The sequence below is a fragment of a genome, unplaced genomic scaffold (assembly GCF_019419815.1).
Source record: "Pyrus x bretschneideri cultivar Hongxiangsu unplaced genomic scaffold, Pyrus_bretschneideri_v1 Contig53, whole genome shotgun sequence".
NCBI lineage: Eukaryota > Viridiplantae > Streptophyta > Magnoliopsida > Rosales > Rosaceae > Pyrus > Pyrus x bretschneideri.
The window spans coordinates 1,950,526-1,971,732 of record NW_025999791.1 but is presented as its reverse complement, the minus strand read 5'-3'; the positions used below and the strand labels follow the sequence as shown (position 1 = coordinate 1,971,732).

The following is a 21,207-nucleotide window of genomic DNA, read 5'->3' as shown; positions in this document are numbered from 1 at the left end:
ATATATATATTATAAAGTATTGAAACCTAATGAAAACATGGGAAACAAACATATAATGTGTGTTCATTTAAGTATTCAACAAGTCTCTTACAATTTATTGAAAAAGAATAAAATGCAAAATGAAAGTTATTTATGTTCTGACTAAGTGAGTCGCAACTTAAGCAAATGCCTAGAAGGAGACGCCTCAATAGGTTTAGGCGCTCTTTCTTAATTTTCAAATGCCTTGGCATTAATCGAGGTGGTGGTCCGCCGCCTAGCGTCTAGTCGGGGATTTTTAGAACAGTGGGGACAACAAAATGCTCATCAAAAGAGAAACTAAATATCGACTAAACTACGTACCCCGGAGGAAATGGAATCAGAATCCACCCGCCAACGATTTTCAGATCAAGACACCGTCAACGATTCTCAAATCCGTATCTGACACAGAAACGGATAATTGGAACCTAAACCCTAATCCACTTCTTTCAGAACTCTGTTCAGATGATCCCATTCCAGGTCACCGATTTCTACAGTGACTGAATCCTCATTATTCATGTAAGCCAACAACTTTTCCTGAGTACTTTCGGGGAAACTACACTTCTCCCCGAGTAGTCGTATAAATTCTTCAGCTCCCTCCACATCCGCTTTCTGTTTCATGTATTCCATACAGGCAGCCACAACATCCCTGTCTGGCGTCCACCGTGACCCCTCAACAACTGCAAGTGCTTTCCTCATCGACTCAACTGTCTTCTCAGTTTGGTCATGATTGAGATAGCCCTTTGCCAGATAGTACCAAGTCTTTGCATCCGGTTTCGCACCCTTTAGCACTATCCTGTTAACAATGGATTCAGCCTTGTCAACTAGGCCCTTTTTGGTATAAGCACTGATCAAGAAATTTGGGATACGAATATCTGGAGTTAAATTCTTGGATTCCCATTCGTCATAAATCTTCTCGGCACTTTCAATGTCGCCAATCTTCAAGACCGAGGTTATTACACTTATATAACCCCTATTGTATATTTTCAAGTCCTTCTTGTATAGTTCCCACAGTCTCATAACACTATCTTTCTGCCCTAGTGCTGCATATTGTGTCATAAGGTACTCATATGCTTCCCTCTTTCTTTTAGAACTTGGTATCAGTTTCTCAGCCTTCTCTAGCATTGCCAGAGCCCTTTCCACATTTTGTGTTTTCGTATAACCATTTGCTGCATTGGTATAACTATCCCATTCCATATGAACCTCGGGATTGGATTCCCACTCTGCCATAACCTTGTCAATTCCCTCAAGATCAGAAGCAGCTGCACATACATTGAGCTGGATACCATAAGTGTATTTGTCACGACCAATGCCCCTCTCTTCCATTTCACTCATTAGAACATTGAATTTGTCAGTGTTTCCAGTCCGATAATACAAATTGAGCAAAATGTTGTAGGACAACAGTGTCCTAGCAAACCCCAAATCCCTCATCGTCTGCATAATTTCCTCAGCCTTTTCCACAAGTTTTGCATGAGCAAAGATGTTCAGTAGAGCACAGTAAACATCCCGACCTTTCAACTGTTTTGGAATGTTGTTAAAATAATCCTCAGCTTGTTTTATTCCATGAACTTTTCCAATCAAATCAAGCCTGATGGCAACATCGGGAATCGTAAGCTCGAAGTACCGTTTATCAGACAACCACATTGATACCTGCAAATAAATAAACAAAATCAAACTTTCAGAAGTTGGGTTGCCACTTGATAATATACTAGACAAGACAATCACTCTCCAGAAATCCAAGTATCAAGATGATGAAACAGATGGAAGCTTGACCACTTGGGGTGGTCTTATTTTGAATTCTAATCATGGCTCTCAGAGTTAACAGTCTAAATGAATATGAGCTCCTTCTAAGGCCTGGTTTGGTACTGAGGTGATTCTGAAAAAAAATGATATCAAAAAAAGCTGGGAGTTGTTTTTGTGTTTGGTAAACTTCAGCTTCAGTTTTTTTTCATAGTTTTGGGTGAAAAAAAGCTAAAAACAAGAAGCTGCAAAACCCAGCTTTGAAAAACCGGCTTTTTTTCACATCTATTTTACATAAAAGTTTACCAAACACTATAATACTACTTTTTTTTTCAAAAACACTTTTACAAAAAAAGTTTACTAAACACTCTGCTGCTTTATTTCACAACTGCTTATTCTCACAGCACAGCAGGAACAGCTTTTTTTCAAAGCACAGCAATACCAAACCAGCCCTAAGAGGGATCCCCTTCCATTCTTGGAGCGAGATAGGACAGTGCCCTTGTATCGGCTGTCTCGTGACCATGTATTGATCATACAACAACCATATATAATGGGGCTAAAAAGGGCCAAACACTGAACTTTAAATGGCCACTACATGGTCAATACATGGCCTCGAAATGGTGGATATGAGGGCACAATCCTATTCCGCTCCAATAGAAGGATCCCTCTTATACGGTTTCATTTAGGTCAGAAGGGTTCCATTCAACGGCCATATTTCAATATCCTTCGGGTGACATCATCAACGCAATTTATTCCTTCTTTTGTAAGCATCGACCAAAGCCACTCACTCTGGCACTCAGTCATTCCCACGTCCCATTTTTTATGTGCTTTTCTTTGAACTTAAGATTTCGATGCCTTACATGAAGTGAGTTTTTCGTTATGTGATGTTTTAATTCAATAATATTATGTTATGTAGAAAAAAAACACGTGATATGTCATTATTGAAAAGAGTTGTTAATGAATTTATTTGAAGCAAGATGACTTTTTATTTAGTGTATAAAGGACACGTGTGAACCAGAACAACACATTTCAGTAAACTTGTTCAACGTGAGTTGCTTTTCTCAGTATATATTGATGTGACCATGCTCTCGTTTTAAATCTACAGATCGAACCTAAAACCTCTCCCTTACAAACGAAGAGGAATACCACTAGACCGTAGTACTAAGTGGCAGATCAAACTGTTGTTTCAAGCTCCAACTTAGACTGTTATTCAGGAAGCCGTGGTTATAAATTTGGGTTTAGTGCCTAATAGAAGCCTTGTTCGAAATTATAGAGTTGGTAAATTCGTTTGGTCCATGGCATGTTTAATTTAGTTAAACATAACCAAGATAACCAAAAAAATCAGAGGCCTAGATAGTTCAGTTTAAGGAAAAATTAAACAGATAAAATAAACAAAACACATTTCCAAGGACAGAAAACCACAAAATTAATTAATCAGAGCAAAGCTTAATTATTCCTTTGTTTACAAAGCATTAGAAAAAGGATCCAAGTGGAAGAGAAAAGAGAAAAATAATAACAAAGATGGAAATTTGCTGGGGTTTTTTGGGTGATCATCCAACACCACTAGGCTCTTCTGGATACAGGTATCTATCTCATCATTTTCTACTTTTCATTTTTCAAACTATGCCCTATAGGTCTGTCTATATGCAATCAAACTCTGATAGGAAAACAATTAAGCTACCCTATTAGCACAACTTCAATCCATTGACACTTCAGTTTCGCCGATTTCAACAGAATATTTGATAAATTAAGTAAAAACCTGAATGAGAACTCGAATTTATTAGACCCTATAACACTTTATTGTGGGGCCAAAACAGGGCAAAAACACTGAGCTATAAACAGTCACTAAATGCATTCAAAAGGAGATAGAAAAACAATTAAGCTACTCAATTACCACAATTTCTATCCATTGACAATTCAATGCCACCGAGTGCAACAGAATATTCATTAATTTAACTAAAAATTTGAATAAGAACCCAAAATTATTTTCATTTCCACATTTTCCAGGCAACCAAACAGAAAATAGAAAATACTAGTACCTCAAGAGCGTGCTTGTGCTTCTTGTACTGCCTGAGCTCCTTGATGATGGTAACGAGAGCATCTTTGTGTGCGGTTCGGCCTTCTTCGACCCATTTGTCGAGAATCGGCGTAATGGGGGCCGCCGGATCTCCGGCGCGAGAAATCCGACGGTAGAGGGTGTTCAGTGTGCCTCTCCAGGATTCTCTGTAAGGCCGGGGATACGTCTCCGTCGAGTAAAGCGAAACGCCCGGTACTTTTCGGAAACCGAAACGAGAGTAGAAATTGAACAGCGACGACAGGCGAGAGCGGTTCATTTCGGAGAGAGAGCAAGTGGCGGGGTCAAAACTGGGGCTTAAACGAAGAGAATATGATGAACTACGAGGAGAAACGACGTCGTGTCCACATGAACAACAAAAGAAAATTAAATAAATGGATTTCTAATTTTAATTTAATTGAAGTAATGGCCGCTTAGCTAAAATCCATAACCATTCCTTAACTCATAAAAACATGGTCATTTTCGTCAACTTTACCAGAATTTCGTCAAAATGAATTATGTTAGAATAACTATTGCTATAATTGGGTTAAACTTGAAAGATCATTGTCATAATTTTTCTTGTTTGATTTTTCATATTTGTCTCTTGATTCAGACTCACTTGCCTAAGCGACTCATTTTAGCAAAAATTCTAAAAAAATTGACAAAATAAAAAATACTATAATTGCACGTTTTAATAAATTAAAAGACTAATAAGCACAAATTTTTAATTATATAATTTTTACTCTAATTAAATTAAAATTTAGAAATTATTGTTACAATTTCTACTAAATAATAAATAAGCCTAAAGTACTTTACATTTCCATTTTCCCTGAATTTTATCTATTTACCGATTTGCCCGTGAACTTTGACACATCGGTCGGTGGATGTGAAATAGATACAATAAGAAGGGCAAAACAGTAAACCCAACCCAAACCCTAGTCGACTAAACTATATTAACTCTCTTGAGCGATTCAACACACCCTTAGCAGCGCCGTTCCTTCGTCTTGAGCGATTCAACACACCCTTTTCCGACGCCGTTTTTCGTCTTCTCCAAGCTCCTGCAGTCACTTCTGAAACTCCAACCTCCAGGTCAGTGTTCATAGCTTATCTCTGTAATTGCATCTGCCATCGCAATGTATATTTTGTCTTAATTCTTCCTTTATGTTATTCTTTTAATTAGAATTAGGTTTGGATTTTTTTTTCGTCCTTCTACTAATTTTTTTGTTTAATTTTTGTTTGTTTGTCGAAATTTTGGTTTAATTGTAGAAAAATATCGTTGGGTTTGGTCCCTTACACTCGATTTTTATTTTGTTTCTTTTTTTTTAATATCGCAATAATTAAGGAACTGTCAATAGTGATTATGTAATCTGATATACTGGTTTTCATATTTCTTTATATTACTTTTTCGGAGGAAGTTCGATCATCTGAAAGTTACTTTGCAGCTCAATTGTTAATGGAAGCTACCAAATGCCATTATTTTTTATACCCTATTGAGTTTTGTTGCTCTATCGGAAGACGTAACACAGAACCGAGCGCAATGATGTTTTAGGATTCGATAGCCGACCCCATTTAGTGGGAAAAGGTTCTGTTGTTGTTGTATTGAGTTTTGTTGCTCTGTTTGTGGTGGGTCTTGAATCTTAACTTTTGTTATACTTATTATCCTAAATTCATAATGCTTTGTAAACCGGTCTGCCCTCGTGATCTCATGAGGCTGGCGGGATTTCGCTTTCCATTTTACCTCTTTGGTGTTGTACTAGTTGGTTTGTTCTGTTTCTTGTTTTACAAACTAAGATAAGAGGCATAATTTTGCATTGTTGCTTTCCTTTACCCGCTAACTTGTTGCATATATGTTGTATTTCAATATATTTCTCATACAACTCAGCCTGCTTTGCTGGCTAGATTGTAGTGTTAATTGACGTTTTGCGTTTTCTAAATTTTTCTTTTCTGTTTTGTTTTCTGTTAAGAATGGAAAACACGATCAAGCATGCTATTGTGATCAAGGTGATGGGACGGACTGGATCTCGTGGGCAGGTGACTCAAGTGAGGGTCAAGTTTCTGGATGACCAGAACCGTTTCATCATGAGGAACGTCAAGGGACCAGTCAGGGAGGGGGATATCCTTACCCTGCTTGAGTCCGAGAGGGAGGCAAGAAGGTTGCGGTAATCATCTGAGATGGGCTTGTTTGTCGATGCTCCTATGTCTGAGTTTAGGTTCTTTGCAAACAAGTGTTATTTTGTGTTGGTGAATGACTATGGTTTTACCATTAATGCGTATTACTAGCGTTACAGACTTTATTTTTGTGATGAGATGTTATGGTTATTGAGCAACAATTTTAGTTCTTAAAAGTTACAATGTTTTGTTGCTTTGTCGGCATTGAAATTTGGTATCAAATTTATCCTTCCTCTTCGTTTTGAATAGTGAAAAAGAACTTAGCATATGTTCTTTCCATAGCCACTCAGATTTTGCTAAATTGCTAATCATTTTATTCTTTGAATTTTGAAACTTTTTCACGTTATTTGCAAGAGAATATACATCATATGATTCTGGTTCTAACACTTGGTGAATGCAAATATCTGGTGAGAAGCGATTCAAGCAACAAAGAAGAGCCATCGAGTCTTGAAGTGTCGGCTGTAACTAAGCATGGTGTTAAGGTTATTGGTAGTATGCCGGAGCCTAAGTTGAGTGGGCAAAGGCGTTCTAGTCTCTGCACCACTGTTGGGCGGACTTGATGTGTTATGAGGTCATTAAGCATGCCCTAAGTTACTCGGAATAGTAGAACACCTACGTGCTATGGTTGGAAGCAAATAAGCAACAAAAAGACCCCAAATTTTGATAAAATTCACATGGTCATCCCAATTCTAAGGAGAGTGCTAAGGGGGCGTTTGTTGCGCCGGACTATCTCGGACTAGATTAGCTTCAAGGACTAAGCTGGACTGGCTTAGACTAGACTAAACTGGACTAACTTAGTGAAGCGTTTGGTGCAGTATTGGACTAAATGTCGGACTAAAATATTGACCCAATTTTTTTGTTAATAAGAGAACAAGAAATTAAGAAAGAAATGCAACGCCACATGGAGCCAAATTCATTGTTTCCAATTTTTAGGATTGCAATCGATATGATATCAAGAGGTCCAGAACTCCAGAATTAAAACCCAAAATAAACAAAATTAAATCCAAAAAAAAAAATAAATAAATAAAGAAAGAAATTTAACATCAAAACTAAACCCAGAATTGGAAACGCAGTGTAAAACATCAAAACTATTCCTTTAGGTGGCTTCGACGACACCGAATCTTGGTCGTTGATGATCTCTTCTTCAAGCTCGTCGTCGTCCTCCCTCGACGACACCGAATCTTGGTTGCACAAAAGATGAAGGTGGGTCACTGCCGACGGCCGGGCCATGGTGACGGCTCCGCAGAAGAAGGCGGAGCGTGGAGGGACTGGGTGGGGTTAGCAAGCGAAAGTGGGGATTGGATGTCGGCCTGGTTTCCTTCTTCTAGTCCTTGCTAATACCAAGCGAAAGCGTGGGATTAGGCTGAGAGCTTTAGCGAAGCGCGTAGGGACTCGTAGTCGAGGCGAGTCCCATTTATTTTAGTCCCACAACCTACCAAACGTAGGATTATAGTCCTACTTAAGGTAGTCCAAGCCAATCCCTCCTAAGGAGGTGTAACAAACGTTAAATGTCATATTTGGCCCTTAAATTTTTTGGAGTTCTCACGTTCGCTGGATTTTCTTGTGTTCGTAGACAAGCGAATGAAGTGCCTATCGACTGGCTCGCTTTGAACATTTCTCCGGTTTCGAAAGGGGTTGGTTTGATTAAAGAATGTTACGAGTTTCTAGTTTGCTCAAAGCCTCAAATTTTTACTGCAAAGTTTTAAAATTGTATCAATTTACGTTTTTTATTTATGTTTATCTAATTTTTATTAAGTTGATAAATCTGATGCACATTTGGTTTTCATGTTAACTCATATAGGATTTCACTCATAATATGTCATCAATTTAACGAAGATTAAACAATTAATCCGATTAATGACATAAAATTAATACAATTTTAATACATGATGTAAATTGAGAAAACCAAAACTTCATCGACCAAATTTTTAATTTATATTTTATATACAGAATCAGGGTTGATGTTAAATAAATTCCATAACGAAGGGTAAAAGAGTAAACCTAACCCAAACCCTAATTGATTCAGAACTATTTCCTTTGTTTCACCTCCTTGCCCTGCGCCGTTCCCTCGTCTCGAGCGATTCAGCACTCCACATCGCGGCGCCATTTGTATTGTCTTCTTCTTCAATCTCTGTCTCTCTGACCTCTCTTCTGAAACTCCAACCTCCAGGTCAGCCTTCATCCCTCTCACCCACCACCACTGTAACTTCCTTTCGTCGATTGCTAATGTTTTTTTTTTTTTTAATTATTTATTTATTTGTTTTTTTTTGATCTTTTACTCTTAATGCTTCGTAGTGTTTCCCATTTATTTAGAATTAAGCTTGCATTTTCAATTTCTGAATTGAAATACGAAATTTAGAATATAAATTTTGGTTTAAGGTGATTAAGCTAGTGATTTATGCCCTTTTTCAATTTTTAATTTTCTTGCTAATTTTATTTATCTGATTTTTACCACTTGATTTGTATAATATGTGTTAACTATTAAGAACCCATAATTATTTAATTTGTTCAATATTGGGATCATTTGAGGCGGACAGTGTCCAATAGTGATCAAATTTATGTAATCTCATTTGCTGGGTGAAGGTGTTTTAAATTTAATCAACTAGGGTTTAGAGCTGATTTTCTAACTTTTGTAGCTTGAATTGCTGTTATACAGAAACCATGGCCGCTGCTGATCTAGCTGCTCCGGTGCTGGAACCGACACAGCCGCACTATGACGTGAAGCTCTTCAACCGATGGAGCTTTGATGATGTCCAGGTTTCTGCCTTTTTTGATTGGACTGTGTGCTCTAATTTTCCAAAATATATGATGAATTTGATAAAGCAAGGCTGAGTTTGGTAAAACTAAGTGCAGCTGGACTTAAGTTCCTGATTGTTTATGTTCAGAAGTACATTAGGTTTCGTGTGGATATTGATAATGCTTTAGAGTGGACCTGTTGTGGGTCACCATAGGTTATGTATTCGTTTTGCATTTTCATGTCGGTTGTTGTCTTGGTTTAAAAAAAATTTAGATATCTTTATGGCCTACAGTGAAAGTCATAGGCTAAGTTTGTTGTCATTATGATTTTAGCGTGTATTTCTGTAAATTTACAAACCAACAACAACAACAACAAAGCCTTATCCCACTAAGTGGGGTCGGCTGTATGAATCCTAAAACGTCACTGCGCTCGGTTTAAATATAAACATGTTATACTCTGTGATGTGAAACATTTAGGTCAGTGACATTTGACTTGGTTAATCTGTGTTACTCACATCTACTATTTATACTATGTGATGTGCAACATATAGGTCAGTGACATTTCACTGGCGGATTATGTTGGAGTTGCACCTTCCAAGCATGCAACATATGTACCTCACACTGCTGGGAGATACTCTGTCAAACGATTCAGGAAAGCTCAGTGCCCTATTGTGGAGAGGCTTACAAACTCACTCATGATGCACGGGAGAAACAATGGAAAGAAACTCATGGCTGTCAGAATTGTTAGGCACGCAATGGAAATTATCCATTTGCTAACAGATCTGAACCCAATCCAAGTTATTGTTGATGCTGTTGTTAACAGGTACATGGACGGGAATATGTTAATATCTGTCTCATAGTAGTAACATGTTTTGCCTTGTAATTACTTGTATCTTTGACACCTTTTTCTAATTTTTCTGTTGTATGTCTTCTTTCTACCGACCAGTGGTCCACGTGAAGATGCAACTCGTATTGGATCTGCTGGAGTTGTTAGGCGTCAGGCTGTGGATATTTCACCTTTGAGACGTGTGAATCAGGCTATCTATCTCCTCACAACCGGCGCTCGTGAGTCTGCTTTCAGGAACGTCAAAACTATTGCAGAGTGTTTGGCTGATGAGCTTATTAATGCTGCCAAAGGTTCCTCTAACAGGTAGTGACGACTTGTTTCATATGCACGTTGCCTATTACTCGTTATTTTCTCTCTAAACTCTTATTTCTGTGCTTTTTTCATTTGTTTCCCTCGATTCATTGGTTTCTTTCCTGACTTATTTGTGCTCCATTTTGTGCAGTTACGCAATCAAGAAGAAGGATGAGATCGAACGAGTCGCTAAGGCCAACCGTTAAGGAGCTGCCGAAAATTTTTATGAAGCGGGAGTTTTGTCTACGTTTTGTTTATTCGATTGTTGCTTAAGAAGTTGTCGGATTCACCCTATAGCATGAGAATTGCGCGTCAATTTTTTTGTTATGAAGATCTCAATTATTCTTGTTGAGTTGAATTTTATTTGAATTATGTTACATTTGAATAGTAAAATTTCAAAACTTTAGTAGCTGTTGACAAAGCAACCCCACTGAACTAGTTGTATGTATGTCCACTCGGGGTAAGAAAGTTGCAAAAACAAGAACATAATCGTATAAAATCTCTTGTGAAAAGTTTAAATTTAAATAATAAAAGTTAGAAAAATACTAGAACCACAGGTTTTTGCAGTTTAGGAAGATTGAGTCTGTGAAGAATATGGGTACGGTGTTGTTTTATTATAGTGGTGAAAAGCAATTGTATTTATGTGCACTGTATTGCGGGGTAGCCGTCATCTCCTCCCCTTAAAAGTGATTGCTTTCAGTCGCTTTGATAAAGCGTAATCTGGAAATTAGGATTTTCGATGTAGACATTTTAAAAAATTCAAACAAATAAAATAGGCAAGATTGACTTTCGGTCCTTATAGTTTGGTTAAAGATCACTTTTGGTCTCTATTGTTTCAACTATCTCAATTTTAGTTCATGTAGTTTCTCAAACGATGCAATTGAATGACATGTTACATTTTTCATTCAAATTTGAATTTCAATATAAACACTTTAAAAATATAAAAAAATAAAAAAAATAAAAAAGGCAAAATTTCACTTTCGATCCTTATAGTTTAGTTGAAGCTCACTTTTAATCTCTATGGTTCAAATTGTCTCAATTTTAGTTTATGTAATTTCTCAAACTACGCAATTCAATGACATGTTACATCTTTCATCCAGTCAGTTAACTACTACTAAACTAGAAAAAGCATGTGCCACTTTGATGCATGGGCATTTTAGTAATTTAAGAGCAAATAGATAAAAAAAAGAGGTATTCATCAATTTTCCCCCTGAATTTGTAACCATTGGCCAATTTCCCTCCTCAACTTTAATTTTGGCCAATTTCCCCCCTCAACTCTCATAATTAGTCAATTTCCCCCCTCAACTTTAATTTGGCCAATTTCCCCCTCAACTCTCAAAATTAGTCAATTTGCACCCTACAATTAATTAATTTTTTTTTTAAATTTTCCATCTATTCTTTTCTTAATTTTCAATCTTTCTAATAACTTCCAACAAAGTACTAAAATTAACATAAACTCACCTGCATAATATAGGGTAAAATGTACAAAAACATAATACAGTTAGTATGTGATATGGGTTGATTATAAGAAAAAGTTATGAATCGGGTTTAAAGCATGTAGAAGAAGAAATAATAACAAAAAGAAATAATAATCCTAAACTCATGGATCAGACCTATTTCAATAAAATGGGTTATTCTTAATAAGGAGTCGAAAATTATGAATAGACTAGCCATTTTTTCACTAAAGCTCGATTCTCCGCAATTTACTTGAACTTAGCTTTCACTTTTATAAAGAAAATTGTATTCACATACAAAATTTTACACATCAATCCTTTTCGTTATCAATTTTGTATAGTCAAAAATCAAATAAAATTACTCCATGTTGATTTATTATGACTAATAATACTATCTATGATAAATTGTAAAATTCTAAATTTTAATCTATTTGTAATAGGATAAAGATATAGGAGCATGATTAACATACATCTTATTTAGTTTCTTACACACACTTGTTTAATTATGATCAAATTAAAAAATTAACATTAGGGTGCAAATTGACTAATTATAAGAGTTGAGGGGGGAAATTGGCTAAATTAAAGTTGAGGGGGGGAAATTGACTAATTATGAGAGTTGAGGGGGGAGATTGGCCAAAATTAAAGTTGAGGGGGGAAATTGGCTAATGGTCACAAGTTCAGGGGGGAAATTGATGAATACCTCTAAAAAAAAAATATAGCGTGTCTTTGAGTTGCATCATTTGCAAAAGTACAAGGACTAAAATTGATACAATTGAAACCACAAGGACCAAAACTGAAATTCAATAAAACTATAGGGACCAAAACTGAAATTTCGTCAAGAAAACAAAATAAGAAGAAAGGTAAACTAGACCCGACCCGAGATCCAAAGCCCTAGCCGATTAAAAGATACTCTTCCTCCCACTCTTCGCCGTTTCCTAGTCTTCAGCGATTCAGCACGCTTTCCCCGGCGCCTCTCGCTCACTCGTCTGAAACTCGAACCTCCCGGTCAGTCCTCTTCTCTCTCACCCACCTCCACCGCTTCCCGTCGTTGATAGCGTAAATTTTGGCATAGCATCTGCTACTTACTGTGAAACTGGATTTAATTATCATTAGGCTATTCCTTCAATTAGAATTAGATTTGAATTTTTAGTTGGTATGTTGATTGAAATGGGAAATTAGGGTCCACGGTACTAAGGTGATTAAGTTAGGGATTTACTGATTTGTATCCTTTTCCCCTTTTATTTTTATTGGAATTTTATTTACATCAATTTCATTACTTGATTAGTAGAAACATGGGTTAGGGTTCCCATTTTTTTTTATTTTTTTATTTTTATAATTTATTCAAATTTGAAACATTTGAGGGACTGTAATTGTTTATGCAATCTCATTTTCTGGTTTTTGATATTTTTGCGAAGTTTGATTATCAGCGTGTTACATTGCAGCTTGGTTTTAATGGCAGCTATTACCAAATATTTTTACAATTTTTTTTATTGTACCAACGGCTTATCGCGTCAATGCTCAGACTTTCCTAGCTTTAATTGTGTTTATACTGAACAGAACCATGGCTGCTGCTGATGTACCTCTTCCTGTAGCCGAACCAACGGACCCTCACTATGACGTGAAGCTGTTCAACAAGTGGAGCTTTGATGATGTCCAGGTTTCTGGATTTTATTATTTGACTTGTAGAATTATATTGTTCTCTTATCTGTGATGATTTAGATGAAATAAGGTTTTCTTCAACATGTATGTTTGCAGCTACAAAGGTTTAATGTAGGTAGGTTTGAGCTATGATACTCTGTTTTAGAATATACTGATGGTTGGATAGCAACAAAGACAGCGTTTATGTTCGTATCATTGTTGAGTAGTTGTAAGTAACATGACGGGTTTCTGCCTCAACCTCAATGGATTTATTGGATTTGTTTTTTTAAATGTTTAGAATTGCGTGAGGCCTCCATGCGACCGTCTTGTGTTAAATTCACTGTAGGCCTCTTTGTGTTCGTTTCTTTGTTGGGTAGTTGTAAGTAACATGACGGAGGTGTGACTCAACATCAATATATGTGTTGGATTTGATCTTTTAGGTGTTTAGAAATCTATGCGTCCTCCTTGTGGCTGTCAAGTGTTAGATTCACTGTATGTTTAACAAGGTCGGCTAAAGTTTGTTGCACTTGTTTTGGTGACATGCATGTTGTGTCATCCTGAATATGCTGATATTGTTTTTACTGTGATTTTCAAATTTATAATGATAAAGCCAACATTTATGTATGTTTTCTTTTATTCCATGTGTGTCTTACATCTTTTCCTCGCTATTAAGTGTTTCTGTTGATTGATTGGTTTTTACACCTCAAATTGTTTTTTGTTTTGTTTAGATGCTGAAAAAGGATTCTGTCGACAAAAGCTTGTTAATTTTATTGTTTTGCATCTTCTAATGTATGGACTAATTTTTTTATGTGATTCTTCATCACATCTGTTGCCCTTATTTATGTGAAATGATAACGTATAATTTTAACATGTAGGTCAGTGACATTTCACTGGCGGATTACATTGGAGTTGCACCTTCTAAGCATGCAACTTATGTACCTCACACTGCTGGGAGATACTCGGTCAAACGATTCAGGAAAGCTCAGTGTCCTATTGTGGAGAGGCTTACAAACTCACTCATGATGCATGGGAGAAACAATGGAAAGAAACTCATGGCTGTCAGGATTGTTAGGCACGCGATGGAAATTATCCATTTGCTAACTGATCTAAACCCAATCCAAGTTATTGTTGATGCTGTCGTTAACAGGTACATACGCAAATATGTTAATATCTTGCATGTGCTCCAATATCCTAGTGGATAGTGTGTTGGGTTTCCACCCATGAGTCCTAGGTTTGAAACGCCCCCATCCCCTTAATAATAATAATTTAAAAAAAATAATATGTTAATATCTTTCTCATAGTAATAAGATATGTTGTGCTTGTGCTTAGTCCCTTGTTTGATGCTTGGGCGGATGCTCATGTGCCCTTTAATATAGTTTTCCTGATTAAATGTTGATTTTTATCTGTTTGGATTACAAGGGATATGACCATTCTTCTTCTTTCAATTCTGTATGTTTGTATATCCTGTTTTTATTTCTTTGTGCCAATCAGTGGTCCACGTGAAGATGCAACTCGTATTGGATCTGCTGGAGTGGTTAGGCGTCAGGCTGTGGACATCTCACCTCTGAGACGTGTGAATCAGGCTATCTATCTCCTCACAACTGGTGCCCGTGAGTCTGCTTTCAGGAACGTTAAAACTATTGCTGAGTGTTTGGCTGATGAACTTATTAATGCTGCCAAAGGTTCCTCTAACAGGTAATGCGCTTATTTGCCTATTACACCTTATTTTCTCCAAAGCTCTTTCATCTGAATTTGTTATTTCTGTTAAAGTTATGTTCTTTCCATTGTATCATTGTTTCTTCGCTGACGATTAGTCGTGTTTATGTGCAGTTATGCAATCAAGAAGAAGGATGAGATCGAAAGAGTTGCCAAGGCCAACCGTTAAGGGGCTGCGAAGAAGTTTTATGCAGCAGGGAGAATTTTGTATGTGTTTTGTTTAATCACTATGTAGAAGTTGTCGGATTAAGCTTCGAATGTGCGACATGTCTCTGTCATTTATGTTATGAAACCAGTCATCCTTTAGTTTGGATTGTGTAATTTTATAGCGTTGGATGCGGATGATTTGAATTTTATGAAGATTATGGTTTTTGAACTTTTGATAATCATTTCGCACTTGTAATGGTCGTTACTTGGAGACTCACCTGATTCTTTTGGAAGGGTTGCCATGGTGGAAGTGCACTTACCTCTTGGGGCAGGCGCCGGCCATGGTATAATGCCCCTCATCACCCACTCCTTTCGGAGGTTGGTAACTTCGGCGGTGTTGGAGGCAGGGGGGGAGTTTTTCCATGTTTTTAATGTCGTGATTCATTCAACTTGATTTTTACATTGTGTAAAAGATTGAAAATGAATAACCGACACCCTTTGTTGATGAGTACATTATATCGCGAACCTGGCTTCCGAGCAAGCACAAGAACACAAGATTTCACAGAAATGCCTGAAATCGTCGTCCTAGGGTTGAGAAGTATAAGACAGGTAAATGAAAGAAACTGGAATTATCATCATGCAGCACCACCTTCTCTAGTAGCCTTCCTAAGCAATGTTGTACTCAACCGGAAAGTTGTCGTTGGACAGAGGATGGAAGGAAATTATTTGCGTACGCCATTGGCTTGACGTCGGGATGTGGCACTGCTGAGAAAGTAAATATCAGAGCGCAATCTGGTCCTTTGAAACGAATAAACGCACACTTGTATCATTGTTTCTTCGCTGACGATTAGTCGTGTTTTATGTGCAGTTATGCAATCAAGAAGAAGGATGAGATCGAAAGAGTTGCCAAGGCCAACCGTTAAGGGGCTGTGAGACATGTCTCTGTCATTTATGTTATGAAACCAGTTATCCTTTAGTTTGGATTGTGTTGCGGATGATTTGAATTTTATTAATATTAAGCTTTTTGAACTTTTGATAATCATCTCGCACTTGCAATGGTCGTTACTTGGAGACTCACCTGATTCTTTGTTAAGTGTTGCCATGGTGGAAGTGCACTTACCGCTCGGGGCAGGCGCCCACCATGGTACGATGCCCCTACCGCCTCCCACCGTCCTTTCGGAGGTTGGTAGGGGCAGTGTTGGCGGTATCAAGGGAGTTTTCCAGCTTTTTTAGGTCGTGATTAACTAAACTTGATTTTTACGTTGTGTAAAAGATTGAAAATGAATAGACAATACGTCGACACCCCTCGTTGATTGGTACAATTCATCGTGACCAGGCTTCCGAGCAAGCACAAGAACACAAGATTTCACAGAAAATGCCTGAAATGTTCGTCCTAGGGTTCAAGTACAAGAAAAGACAGGTAAAATGAAAAACAAAACAACTCGACGTGCAGCACCATCTCTAGTAGCCTTCTGAAGCAAAGTTGTACTCAACCGGTAAGTTGTCGTCGGATAGCGGATAGAAGGAATTTATTTGCGTATGCCATTGGCTTGACGTCGGGATGTGGCACTTCTGAGAAAGTAAAAATCTGAGCCAAATCTGGTCCTTCGAAACGAATAAAGGCACCCTTGTTACCGAACTGATCACAGTAATTCGGAGCAGAAAAAACTGTGACGAGTCTTTCGTCATGCTCAAACTCATATCCCTCGTCCTTCAGTTCGTGAGATCGCACAACTAAACTTAAATTGTTTTCCAGCAAAAATCGTCTTGTTACATCGCCGCCAAAAGAAACACCTGAACCTCGCTTGCTCGGGCCTCTTCCGGGCGTAGCTTGAGGATCACTCCACAGCAATTCACCCATCAACCCTTCCTGCGGAGGTTCACAAAACCTATTTATCTCTCTAATGTCACTCAATTTCACTCCATCGACACTGAAAAGACCGCCATGCGTTACAAAAACCTTGCTATTGATTACATGAGCCAGCGGTAAACAGCAAAACGCTTCAGCAAACAACTCCACAAAATTTTCACCTAACTTCGACCGGACCTCGCCCTCAAAACCGTATATCACGTTCATGTTCTTTGTCTCATGATTTCCTCTCGCGAGATGTATCGCTGATGGACACATGCACTTGAATGCAAACAACGTTAGGACTACCTCCAAAGAAAAAGATCCCCTGTCGACAAAATCTCCGTTGAACAGATACGGGTTCTCCTCCGATGGAAGCCCGTTGAGCTCGAAAATATTTACCAGATCATAGAACTGACCATGCACATCGCTACAGACAGTAATGTGATTGCCAGCAGGAACACTTATATCAACCAGGGACGGCAGGGCTCGCAACAGTTCTTTCGTCTGTGAGATGATTTGGAAAGCTTGTCGTGGGTGTAATGTTTTCTGGTTCTTGAAATCCTCCATCATCTCCTTCACAAAATCCAGACTAACAACAATATCCCCAGCTTCACTGGCATATCGGTGGTGGTTATTTACTCGACTTTCGTTGCAACCGCCACCGCGCCACCAACGTTCCCCCAGGGCCGCCATGACCGCCACACCACTATTGTGGCCAACAACTGCAGTCGCTTCTTGTAACGTCAGCATCGTTTGGACAGATTCTTTCTGTTGGAGAATGATAAAATATTTATTCGACCTTCCTCAAATCATTTGGGATTATATAGATCTAATCTCCTACCTTAATAAGGAAACAATATCCATGGAGATTTAGATTTACTTGTCGAATTAGGATTTTCTCCTACTTACATGAGGAAGTAATATTTAGGTACAGTCCTTGTATTTGTGGATATAGGATTTCTTTTTTCTACATACCTCCTTATGTAGAAAAATAAAGAAGGATCGATGTGTGAGAGAGATTATGAGTAAGTTCCTAAATACTTTATTTAACTTTGATACTTGGTTGAGCCATTTTGAGTTCGCTTCTTTGTGAGTGCAACAAGCTAAGTTTCTTTAGTTTACACCCACAGGTCATGCACGATGATGATGAATGCTGTTTTTGTCCTTACTTTTATTTATTTATTTAGCACCGTTAGATAACTATTTGATTTACAGTTTTCAAATTTAGTCTTTGATTTCCAATTTTAACTTTTTTGAAAAACAAACTTGGTAACTATTTTCAGTTTTCATAAAAATGAAAACTGAAAACTTAAGGAAGTAGTTTTAGATTTTCATTTTCAGTTTTCATTTTTTTTAACACAGAAAACCAAAAGAAGTTACCAAATAAGATTTTTTTTTAATATTAAAAAAAGTGAAAACTGAAAGCGAAATGATTAATGATAAAGATTTTACCACACACGCAAACGGGTTAAAAACTCCTATATTACTTGCAAGAATGATAAGGTTGTTGTAGTATAAACGGTTCTCACAAGGTCGTTCTCTAGAGGGATTATTAAATAATTCAAAACCAACCAAATTTCAATTAATTATTGTAAAGCATAAAATTGAGATGATTGGTTTTATAATCTACTTAAATTAAAACGAATTTAATTAGTAAAAGTAAACTAATCTGCAATATTAAAGATGAAGGCGAAAGAAAACTGTTTTGGAAAAATCAAATTACGAAAGCACTAGGGTTCCACCATCACCTAGCAATCCTATGTATTTTTACCAATCACTTGCGATCTACACATGCCACTCTGAAGGTTAGGTTTTCCTAATTTATATTCTACTTGGAACCTCCAACATAGAACGTATATCTAACATGTAACCCGTCCGGACGTTCGGATCAAATCTGAACATGAAAGGCTCATTATGCTTTATGAAAACCCTGTGAAAAACCATGCAACCCTTAAGACGTGGTGTTCATCTTAAGTGAAATTACAATTATTAATCACAAGAAGCCAGCGTCAATTACAGGGAACCTTCCAATCAAAACTGCATTAAATTACTTTTCTAAAGATCCTAATGGTGATCAGGCATTAAGACAATTAGATAGTTTTAATCATGGTGATCAATAATTCAAAGTATGCATGCAATCAATCACAAGCAATTAAATAAAAATTACATATTCATGCTAAGGCTTAAGGCTTCGCCCTAGCAAAAAGAATTAGTTGTGCATATTCATAATTGAAATCATAGAAAATATTGTTAAGAATAAAAGGAATGAAAACAACTTAAAGTAGAAAATCTCCAAGAACCCTAGCAATTACTCTCTGACTCCAAAGTTGCATAAAAGAAAGCGTTCCAAAGATTAAGAACGGTAAAGCAATATGTTCGCTGAGCCATCCCACAAACCCTAAAACATAGGTCTCTTATTCCAACTTGGAAACTAAATAAAAGTAAAATATCTTAGAAAATAAAACTGTAATTAAACTAGGAAAATCTGCCAAGTACTTGTCTAGCCACATTTTAACTTCAAATCTCCACCAAATCCGGCCCATAATAGCTTGTTTTAAGGATCAGGACGTTATGAACACATCTCCAGAATGCCACCCATCCGAGGTCATCTTGGGCTCCAAAAATATCATTCAAGCCCAAAACGTCACTATTCAAGCACTGCGCATGGCTCCTTTATTTTATTGCCAGAAAATCATCGCTTGGTAGAAAAAACTGATATTTTGACACAATCAAGCTAAGTGACTCATGAACGTCCTCTAATTGGAATTACTCCAAAATTCGATCATTTGATCATGTTTTGCTCCAGAAGAAGTCGAAAATCCTATATATATTAGAAATACAATTCAAAGTATCAAAATTCTTCCAAATTATAAACCACAATATACTAAGAATAGGATAAAATATATAATATAAAATGTACTCATCAATTAATTATCAAACAACCCCTTAGTTAAATGGAAATTAACATTTGGGACCAAAAGTACACGTTTGGTTAACATGGATCTCAGTTCACAAATTTATAGTTTAGGAACAAAAATTAAACCAGATTGAAAGTTTAGTCACCAATATATGAACAAAAATTAAACAGGCCATGACACAAAATTTCAAACAAAATGCCTTAAATATTCATCCCAGGGGTTTGAGAAGTACAAAAAAGACAGGTAAAATGAAAAGAACAATATCTACGGGAAACTAATCACAACAATATACTGCATTTGTCAACATGCACCAACACCTTCTCAGTAGCAGCCTTCTGAAGCAAAGTTGTACTCTACGGGAAAGTTAAGTTGTCAGAAAGCAGAAGCAGCCATTAGCTCGACGTTGGGAAGTGGCACGCAGCGGCGGATCCATAGAGGGGCCAAACTATCATTGCAAGCGAATAGTGGTGGGATATAAAAGTGAAGGAGAGAAATATTTTCTCAAATCAACGGAGAATGTGTCTTCATATCAACTGGACATTCTGTTTAAACAATGAGCTGTTATAGGGGAAGGTGCAGGGCCCCCTCACAAGGTTTTATGAATAATAATGCCTAGAAGCTCCAATAATGATATATATAATGATAATGGACTTAGGCCATAGTCGATGCTGAAACACCCTCTCCTGTTCAACCTTCAACCCAGGAAAGGACCAAAAAGAAGAAGAGATTAAAAAAAGCTGAAACTGTGGCCAAGGTGATAAAACAGTTAGTGGGTATTTTGGAGGCCTAAACAATCGTTTTAAAAGCAAGGACAAGCCTGGTTGTAGCATTGAAGAAGTAATGTAAGTACTGATTACTTGCAGAGTGTTTGGCTGATGAACTCACCTCAAACAGGTACTGATTACTTGCTTTCGATGCGCTTATTTGCATATTACTTGTTACTTTCTCCAAACCACTTTTATCTTTGAGTTTATTTCCAAATTTGTTATATAATCTAGGGTAAAGTACAAAAAACTACCTTAATTATTGGTGTCACGACACTTTAATACCTGATCTTTTAAAATTGACAATGTCATACCTCATCTTTAGAATTTGGTCCAATGTTATACCTTCCGTTACTTGGCCGTTTATTTTTCAGTTAAATGCTGACGTGGCTTGATTCGGGATCCACTTTCTATTAAAAAATCATTAAAATATTATTAAAAACTAAAAAAAAAAATAGTTAATATTATTTAAATATTAAAATAATAATAATAAGTTAAAAAAAAAAAAAAAACCATCAGTTCGTCCCTTCCTCCCCCTCCCCCTTCTCTCTCTTTCCCCATCTTCATTTTCTTTCCCCCACCTGCAAACCCAAAAAAAAAAAAAAAAAAAAAAAAATTTGAAAACCCAATAACCCCCCTTGCGGAAGAACAAGAAGGAGAAGGAGGAGGAGGAGGAGGAGGAAGAAGAAGAAGAGAAAAAAAAAGGAGGAAGGAAAAAAAAAAAAAAAAAAAAAATTCCCCCCTGGGTTGGCGTGGAAGAAGAAGAAGGGAGAAGGAGAAGGAGGAAGAAGAAAAAGAGGAAGGAAAAAAAAAAAAATTTTGAAAACCCATCAACACCCCCCCTGCGGAAGAAGAAGAAGGAGAAGG

The 21,207-nt window shown here is 37.1% G+C and overlaps 5 protein-coding genes across 7 annotated transcripts; 3 read left to right on the top strand and 2 right to left on the bottom strand.

Annotated features, from left to right (window-relative positions):
* Positions 1-47: 47 nt before the first annotated feature.
* Positions 48-4,127, bottom strand: LOC103968060 (pentatricopeptide repeat-containing protein At2g20710, mitochondrial). Its single transcript, XM_018642316.2, has 2 exons — positions 3,795-4,127; positions 48-1,665 (listed from the first exon to the last, which is right to left on the bottom strand). Exons 1-2 carry the CDS (start codon positions 4,086-4,088, stop codon positions 451-453), a joined length of 1,509 nt encoding a protein of 502 aa, XP_018497832.1. The 5' UTR covers positions 4,089-4,127; the 3' UTR covers positions 48-450.
* A 611-nt stretch (positions 4,128-4,738) lies between these two features.
* LOC103968056 (40S ribosomal protein S28) lies at positions 4,739-6,214 on the top strand. The gene is made up of 2 exons (XM_009381385.3): positions 4,739-4,897; positions 5,773-6,214. Exon 2 carries the CDS (start codon positions 5,774-5,776, stop codon positions 5,969-5,971), a length of 198 nt encoding a protein of 65 aa, XP_009379660.1. The 5' UTR covers positions 4,739-4,897; position 5,773; the 3' UTR covers positions 5,972-6,214.
* A 1,774-nt stretch (positions 6,215-7,988) lies between these two features.
* On the top strand, positions 7,989-10,257 carry LOC103968058 (40S ribosomal protein S5). Of its 2 annotated transcripts, none has more exons than XM_048570542.1 (5): positions 7,989-8,147; positions 8,634-8,734; positions 9,265-9,536; positions 9,660-9,863; positions 10,003-10,257. In XM_048570542.1, exons 2-5 carry the CDS (start codon positions 8,639-8,641, stop codon positions 10,055-10,057), a joined length of 627 nt encoding a protein of 208 aa, XP_048426499.1. In that variant the 5' UTR covers positions 7,989-8,147; positions 8,634-8,638; the 3' UTR covers positions 10,058-10,257. The 2 variants fall into 2 exon arrangements, with proteins under 2 accessions (XP_048426499.1, XP_048426500.1); XM_048570543.1 differs by lacking the exon at positions 7,989-8,147 and adding an exon at positions 8,156-8,179.
* A 1,896-nt stretch (positions 10,258-12,153) lies between these two features.
* Positions 12,154-15,045, top strand: LOC103968059 (40S ribosomal protein S5). Of its 2 annotated transcripts, none has more exons than XM_009381388.2 (5): positions 12,154-12,310; positions 12,863-12,962; positions 13,819-14,090; positions 14,435-14,638; positions 14,774-15,045. In XM_009381388.2, the coding sequence occupies exons 2-5, from the start codon at positions 12,867-12,869 to the stop codon at positions 14,826-14,828; spliced, it is 627 nt and encodes a 208-aa protein (XP_009379663.1). In that variant the 5' UTR covers positions 12,154-12,310; positions 12,863-12,866; the 3' UTR covers positions 14,829-15,045. The 2 variants fall into 2 exon arrangements, with proteins under 2 accessions (XP_009379663.1, XP_009379665.1); XM_009381390.3 differs by having other exon boundaries at positions 12,237-12,361.
* A 1,250-nt stretch (positions 15,046-16,295) lies between these two features.
* On the bottom strand, positions 16,296-17,408 carry LOC103968077 (serine/threonine-protein phosphatase 5-like). Its single transcript, XM_048570501.1, has one exon. It carries the CDS (start codon positions 17,406-17,408, stop codon positions 16,296-16,298), a length of 1,113 nt encoding a protein of 370 aa, XP_048426458.1.
* Positions 17,409-21,207: the final 3,799 nt, after the last annotated feature.